The sequence below is a fragment of the Myxine glutinosa genome, chromosome 10 (genome assembly GCF_964187855.1).
Source record: "Myxine glutinosa chromosome 10, kmMyxGlut1.1, whole genome shotgun sequence".
NCBI classification, from domain to species: Eukaryota; Metazoa; Chordata; class Myxini; order Myxiniformes; family Myxinidae; genus Myxine; species Myxine glutinosa.
This window is the reverse complement of record NC_136270.1, coordinates 20,330,949-20,339,473: the sequence shown is the minus strand read 5'-3', so window position 1 is coordinate 20,339,473 and position 8,525 is coordinate 20,330,949. Positions and strand designations below refer to the sequence as shown.

Sequence of the window (8,525 nt, the reverse complement as noted above, 5' to 3'; positions counted from 1 at the left end):
ACAACATTTTCACCATAGGAGCGCCTCAACCTTTAGAATATTTTAATGATAATCATGACGTCATCGCTCATGTGTTACAGGAGCCATCTTGGAAAAACCGAAAAACGTTGCACTTCGATCTCTAAAAGCGCTCTATGGAAAAAATTGAAACGTGGCTCATTGTAAATAACTCCATATGGGGAATAGGTGTTGTTAACGATGACGTCATTGGTGCCATAATTACGATGTCATAATTCGACAGGGACAACGGTTAGTCTGATCAGTTTGAAATTTATTGAGCATGATCTATGCAACAATTATATAAGAGAATATAAATTTATGATGTCATCGCTCACGTGGTCTGGCAGCCATATTGGATCAAAAAAAAAAGAAACGTTCAAAAATAGAAGAGTTGGCTCACACCAAGTTGACTGTGCAGGGTAGGTATTCTATGAATACCATCTAGTTTCCTACAGAGTTCGGTTTTTAGATAGTTAAACAAATGCAAACTTAAGCTAACATAATGTAAATTTAAGAATAAACAGTTAAAATGGATTATAAAGAAATCAAGATGACCTCACCATCCTTGCAATGGTGTCGTGTCATGAGCGAAAGGATAGTCTTGGCGTAGTCGTACGTCTGCTGTTCGCTTGGTGCCCCCGAATACTCACCGTAGTTGGCCAGTTCATCCACTCCGCCCAGATCGCATATTGTATCACTGTGACAAAAAGTAAGGAAGAACTAAACTTGAATCTCAAGGATAAATATGCTTTTGAGGAAAGGTGTGCGTTTTCTAAGTGACGTATTAGTACAGTGCGACGTTAAATATTTATGCCTTGGATTCAATATCATGCTCTAAAATTTATATATACGAGATTGTATTGTAGGGATTGTTATGTGATGGCAATACTGTTAGCTACTCTCTGAACCAACATCATCCCTATCTTGTTCAGGACCTTTTTGAGACTGTAGTTTGTCATCCCTACATTGCCTTTTTAATTTAGCAGAAATTATTTTATTCACTTATTTGTGTAATTTTTTACAATGTGGAATAACACAATGGTATATGGTACTCAGAGGATAGGATACCCAATGTTGGAGCAAAAGTGCCAAGATATCTTCGTCAGCAATGTCGAACACTGCACATGTGTTCCTATATTGTCTAGCGTGTAGCTCCACCTGGTGGTGGTGGCAGAGGCTATTCCAATTCCCTTTTTTACCTGTGCAACGCTGAGGTTAAAGCACTCTTCACACGGGTAAATTTATTTGGACTAACAGGCCGACTAATTGGTCAATCAGCAAAGCGACGGGTAGGCTCCATTAGTGGACTATAAAAGTTTAGCATAATAATCAGGGTTACAGCCCATTACATTCAGAAGCCTATTGGAATAAGATTTCCAGAAACACCAACTACATACAGTAAACAGTTAAGCATCGAACGGTGAGGAAACACTCGACTCATTTTCCAAATTGTTTATGTTCACATCATATTTTGGAATTCTGTTATCAAAAAATTGAAAATAAGGACTGGCACATTGATCAATGCATATCTACAACACAAGTTGTTCAGTTTTACCTGTAAACAACAGAGGCTCCTCCACCAGCCACCATGGTCCAAATACGTCCCTTCGGGTTCAGGATGGTCAGTTTCAGGCTTGCGCCACTCTTTGCATCGAGTTCAGCGATGTAGGCCTCCTGGAAATTGAAAACCGCATTAAAGCACAGACAACGTTAAACAGCATGGGATGCAAATGCCACTTATGAATAACTTGCACCTCATCTCATTGCAATTGCTGTCTCAACTGGATTGTGGACATTGGGGCCGATTTGGGCTGCATAGAATAGGCCATTCAAGATCAGCATGCTACTGGACGGTGACGATTCCAAATGTAATAGCAAACTCGAAAGTGGAATTTGATACGAATGGGCGAATGGATATGCCACCACCACGTTACATGTCAACCCATTTGAGTTTGATTTCAATTAAAGGTCACACAAACAATCAAAGGCCCCTTGAGAGTATTGTTTTTCATTATCATGAATCTACTCGACTTCAATTTGGGATTTTCATTGCGTCACGTACAGTCGTGGCCAAAAAAATATTGGCACCCTTGCACTTTTTTCAAATAATGCACAATTTCTTTCAGAAAATTGTTGAAATTAAAAAATATTTTGGTATCTACATATGTATTTCTTTGGTTTGGAATGGAACAAAACAAAAAAATCTGAAAAAATTACTAAATCATAGCTTATTCCACACAGAAATCCTCAAATGGCCCGGACAAAATCATTGGCTCCTTTTAGAAGTTGTTTGAAAAAAATTAGATTTCAAGCAGGTGATTCTCCTTTACTTTGGAATTGAACACACCTGTGGTGAGTTGCAGGTGCCTGCAATATAAAAATCACTCATTCAACCAGTTTGAAGAGAGAAAAGGAGTCATTCTGCTGTTTTGTGTCACTATGTGTACCACAATGAGCATGGAGAAAAAGAAAACCAGAGAATTGTCTGAGGAAGTCAGACACAAGATTGTAGCCAAGCACGGACAATCTCAATGCTACAAGTCCATCTCCAGAGACCTTGATGTTCCTGTATCCACCGTACACAATGTTATCAGGAGGTTTAAGGTCCATGGCACTGTAGCCAATCTCCCTGGCCGTGGCTGCAAGAGAAACTTGATCAAAGATTGCAGCGAAGAATTGTTTGAATGGTGGAGAAAGCACCTCGATCAACTGTCAAACAGATTCAAGCTGACCTCCAGACACAAGGTACGACAGTTTCAACTCGCACCATCCGTCACCAACTCAATGAAAGGGGGTTCTATGGTAGAAGACCCAGGAGGACCCCACTGCTGAGAGAGAGACATAAGAAAGCCCGACTGGAGTTTGCCAAAACACACCTGAACAAGCCAAAATCCTTCTTGGAGAATGTCCTGTGGACAGATGAGACCAAATTAGAGCTTTTTGGCAAAGCACATCATCTCCATGTTTACAGAAAACAAAATGAAGCCTTCAAAGAAAAGGACACCTTCCCTACAGTCAAACATGGAGGAGGTTCAGTGATGTTTTGGGCCTGCTGTGCTGCCTCTGGCACTGGGTGCCTTGAATGTGTGCATGGAATCATGAAATCAGGAGATTACCAAGGCATTTTGGAGCGCAATGTTCAACCCAGTGTCAGAAAGCTGGGTCTCCGTTGAAGGTCATGGGTCCTGCAGCAGGACAATGACCCCAAACACACTTCAAAAAGCACCCAGGAATGGTTTAAGACAAAAGTCTGGGCTGTTCTGAAGTGGCCAGAAATGAGTCCAGATCTAAATCCCATTTAACACCTGTGGGGAGATCTGAAAACAGCAGTTGGGAGAAGGCACCCTTCAAATTTGGGAGAACTGGAGCAGTTTGCATAAGAAGAGTGGGCCAAACTACCAGTAGAGAGGTGTAGGAAGCTCATTCATAGCTGCAGGAAGTGCTTGACTGCAGTTATTTTGTCCAAAGTCTGTGCTACCAAATATTAAGTCAAGGGTGTCAATAATTTTGTCAATGCCATTTCTTTTTATTTTCTGATTTAAAAGGATATATTAAGTTCTGAATCAAAAATAAAGGTTCTGTAATACTAACAGTGAAATAAAGAATTGTGGAGACCAAATACTTTTGTCAATTTAAACTTATTTTTAGAGAAAATTGTGAGTTATTTGAAAAAAGTGCAAGGGTGCCAATATTTTTGGCCACGACTGTATCGTGAAAAGTTTGCACGTGACCTTTATTGTGTTTTCCCTTCCCCTCTACTCCGCAGTGCACCTCATGATACCTAGTGGATTATCAATATCAGTAGTTCCACCCACACAATTGGAGAAGATTCAGGTCCGGGTACCAGGGAATTTCACGCACCCCTTCACCCCTAAAGGCAGCATAAAATTCCAGCTTCCGATGGATTTTGTTTTTCGAGTGATTATATATTTATTTTTTGTAATGGGCATAGAATAAAAGTGAAAGTATTTATCATCAGTGCAAGATACAATTAGCACCTAATTGTTTATCCCTTTTTTTATCCCTGTGTGTCACTTGGGTGAACTGATGTGAAGATCCGGATCAGGGTGTGAGAATGCTTTAATTTTTTTAAGTGACCCTTTACTATTGAGAGATGGGGCCAAAATGATACACAGCATGACAAATTTCAAAAGTTATGGACGGATTCGGCCTCAACTTGGTGTACGAGTTGGGTAGGTGACAAAAATAAGCCGATTACATTCCGGTTAAGGTCCGGATGCAGATCCGACCTATCAATGGGGTACAAAATGTAAACTGTTCAGCCTGACGGAGGTATGCGCCCGACCGAATGCTGTTCTAATTTCGTAACCGGAATTCAGTGAGATTGCATGGTAAGGGAACATATAATTATACAATTTACGCTGGTCAGAATGTAACCGTTCAAATCTATGATTTGGTGTATGGGCGATTCCACCGGATTTGTGGACACATCCTTGTACTAATGGAGCTCTTATTTATTTATTTATTTTTACACACTAGATGTGATTCTATCACACACTTGTTTGCATGTTCACCCAGTTCTTCCTTCTTTTCCATAATTACTTCCAATATTGAGAAAGTTACCAAACCTACTCACCTCTGGATACGCCTCACGACCAAATGGTGGTGGGAACTCAAACTCTCCCCATTTCACCTTACAGAGGTAATCGGCAGTTGCATCGAGCTTGGCCGCCAGATCCAAAACGTAAATTCCAGTGTCTGTGATCACTGAAGAAACAACCAATGAGCAAACATTATACGAGGAGAGTGCATTTATGCAGTTACCACTCCAAGAAAATGTTTGATCCAAGTGAACGGGAAAAAGGGAAAGTGTTGAGGATCAGATCAGATCAGATGCCCACACTGATGAACACCACAGGATCAATAACAAACCCTCTCGATTACTACTTATTTATAACATCAATTACCCCATCTAAACTGAAATATATCTTGTGAAAGAGTTGTATCAAAACCACAACTACCATTTAAAAAATCTGATCACCATCATGAACGTTGTTAGACGCAGACACTTCCTCATGAATATGAGAGATTTCAGTAGCAAAACAAATATTTACTGATTTTCAGTATTATCAACACGACTTTCAATATCCCGACAGGAGGCCCAGTCCCAAGGTCTGCTTCTTGACCACCGCAGGAAAGTTGGTGGACTCAGCTTTCTATCAACTCACTACTGGTCTTGCTCTACCTACTGTATTAGTGTCAGCGCATATTTAGGGATGTACACTCCAGTGGGCATCTCATGATACATCTTAGCACTCAAACTATATTACGCCAAAAAAGTACGAAATAGAGCTGGGAGATAATCGCGATGGGTCGATAATTGTGCTTTAGATTTGATATCGTGATAACGATAATGGAAATTAATTATCGTGATAACTGCTCTGCCCTACTTTGACAAAAGGAAGCAACTGTCATTTTTGTCGAAATTGAGTTATCACTTGTTCTAGGGTATTTGAGGTATTTTGAGGTATGCTCTACACGTTCGTACACAAAATAAAGTAACACGACCCTCCATTTCTGAGATTTCATTTCTGATATTTGGCATTTCTGCCAAAGAGAGCAGAAAGAAAAACACATTTTCCTCATTTACAAGAAAACTCCTTTCAGGCAGTTGCTTCCTTTTGTCAAAGTAGGGCAGTGCTGTGCACGCTCAGTAGGTAAATCGCACCTTAAACCTAGATAGTGGCTGCACTTAGCGTGTGTAGTTTTTCTCAAAAGATATACCCGTATTAAATGCAGCACCATAAAATAAAGCAGGTGATATAATATAGAATGTATATTCTCCCATATGTAATTTAAGTGGTATATTATGAAAGCAATAAATGTCAAAGATCGAGAATATGAGCATCATCACTCATCAGTGTGTGGAGTTTTAGCACCGAGGACGAGGACAAGCAGGTCATCTCCTTCTTCTCTTCTTTCACCGTTCTCGGTGGACCAAACAGAGCAGGCAAGATGGTGTCGCGTATTCCATTTATTTATTTGTTTATCCCATTTTTGGCACAACATGGGATTTGCTTGGCATTTATTAGAATTCACGAAGTTCCACATCAAAGGTGTTATTAGCGCCCGTTGGACTTAGTCCGAAACAGGGGCTTATGGATTGAGTCTTGTCCGTCCGTCCAACCGCAACCATATCTCGGAGATGTATGGACCGATTTTGTTCATACTTGGCACAAAGACAATACATGTTGGTATACATATACGCATCAATTTTGTTTCACGTGCAATGAAAGATGGCCGACTGGCGGCCATTTTGTTACTTAAATGTGTCCCCAACCATTTATTGAACATGCATGGACCGATTTTCTTCAAACTTGGCACAAAGACAATACATGAGTATACATATGCAGAAGGTTGTTTTGTCGTGTCCATCTTTGTTTATCCCGTGTACCCCACCCCAGCACTCTCCCTTCCACAGATCTCCCGATGTCCCTGGCCCCTACTGTTGTTGTGTTTCCCTCTCTCTCCCTCTCCCTTTATTATATGTTCTATGTGTTAGCTCTTACACAAGCCTCAACTTGGTATACAAAAAGTCATATGACATGAATATGTCACATTAATGTTAAACAAGGAGAAAAAGACATAAAATGTCATAGCCCCAGATATTTTAGGAATTTTGCTGTTCAGAGTGGAAGGCCTCCAGTTGAATGAATGAATGATGGTCATCTTTATTCGGATTACAAAACAAAATCTTCTGCATATGTATACTCTCATACATTGTATTTATGCCAAGTTTGAACAAAATCGGTCCATGCATGTCGAGAAATGGTTGGGGATATGTTGAACAAAATGGCCGCCAGTCGGCCATCTTGGATCTGATCTTGAAAACAGATTATGTGCATATTTAACCCATCATTCATCATATGTGTGCTAAGTTTGAACAAGATTGGTAAATGCATGTCCGAGAAATGCTTGAGGACGTGTTCAATATCGTTTTTTAAAAAATAACTAAAATGGTCGCCGGCCTATCAGTCGGCCATGTTTGATCAGATTGCAAAATAAAGTAAGGTGCACGTGTATGCCATCAAGTACTGTTCTTTTGCTGAGAATGAACAAAAATCGGACCATGCATGTTCAAGAAATGGTTGGGGACATGTTTAAGTTACAAAATAGCCACCAGTCGGCCATATTGGATCTGATCTGAAACTCAATAGAAAATGACGTGTTTATGTAAGCCATCATTCATTATCTGTGTGCCAAATTTGAACAAGATCAGTTAATGCAAGTCCAAGAAACGGTTGAAAACGTGTTTAACATTGGGGTTTTTTTATAACTCAAATGGCTGCCAGTCGGCCATCTTTGATTGCATCACTAAACAAAATGATGCACATATGTATAAAAAACAAACAAACAAAAAAAACACCTTTAGAGGCCATTTTTCCCCGCAAGCGGGGGTTGGCCTTTTTCGGGGACCGTGGTTGTTGTTGTTTTTTGGTCCCCTTTTTGAAGCAATGTTTTACGGCCGGATGCCCTTCCTGCCGCCAACCCTTTTTGTCACCTTTTTACAACAAACAGGGAATTACCAGTGAACTGGTACTCAAATTTGCCGACCTCGGAAGGATGACAGGCTGAGTCAACCCCCCTGGTGTTAATTAAGCGATCGACCGGGATTCAAACCCAGGATCCTAGGATCCTAAGCTGGCACCCTAGCCGCTAGCCCAACACCAGGAGTATGTATACCATCATGTATTGTCTTTGTGCTAAGGATATACAAAATCGGTCCATACATGTCCGATATATGGTTGTGGATGCACGCACGCACTGACGGACTGACGAGACCCAATCCATAAGCCGCCGTTTTCGGACCAAGTTCAATGGGGGCTCATGGCTCATAATATACATATCATATAATGTATATAAATGCTCATTGATGATGTGTGCAAATTATTTGAAACAATTTTGGCCTCATATGTCAGGAAAACATGAAATTGTCATTGCAACTACATACACAAAATGCTAACAACACTAGTTTATTCCGTTTCTCCATATAATCCTCTTTCATTTGATATGTCAATTGCCTATATTTCTTTCAATATTGAAGAATTCAAGATGTTGAAAATTTCTCCCCGACGGCCGATTTTTGGTAACCTCATTCTAGGATCTCAAAATCATTATTAAAGTAATTAAATTACTTTTTTTCCAATGTTCTGTTACATATCAATACATTCAGAGTGAAATATTAGAAGTATCATAGAATTACCAGGGGAATACACACACCCCATGACTATATACCTGCATCCCTCCACTCCGCCAATCTGCCCAATTCACACTAGTTCAAATATCTCCACCTGTAGTCCCCCCACAAATCTAAACTGGATGTGCACCTGTATTCCTTTATCGTCCTCTTTTCTGTGGAACCGACTTGCTGTATACGGTGTCCCGTGTCCTACCCTCCAGTCCTTAAAGTTTTGTCCATCATCACCTCACGCTCCTGCACTCCACTCCTGTGATACCCCTCCCTACCACTCACCTACTGAGTGATGCCTATGGCTGGCAAGTCC

The 8,525-nt window shown here is 40.5% G+C and overlaps 1 protein-coding gene across 7 annotated transcripts in view; it reads right to left on the bottom strand.

Annotated features, from left to right (window-relative positions):
• ACLY (ATP citrate lyase) overlaps positions 1–8,525 on the bottom strand; it is a 159,644-nt gene that overhangs the window by 72,073 nt on the left and 79,046 nt on the right. For all 7 annotated transcript variants that reach the window (XM_078785407.1, XM_068127319.2, XM_068127320.2 and 4 more), the window contains 3 exons: positions 4,598–4,728; positions 1,556–1,674; positions 561–697 (listed from right to left, as the gene is read on the bottom strand). In XM_078785407.1, the coding sequence (XP_078641533.1) occupies positions 561–697; positions 1,556–1,674; positions 4,598–4,728 (387 nt within the window). The remainder of the gene's footprint in view (positions 1–560; positions 698–1,555; positions 1,675–4,597; positions 4,729–8,525) is intronic.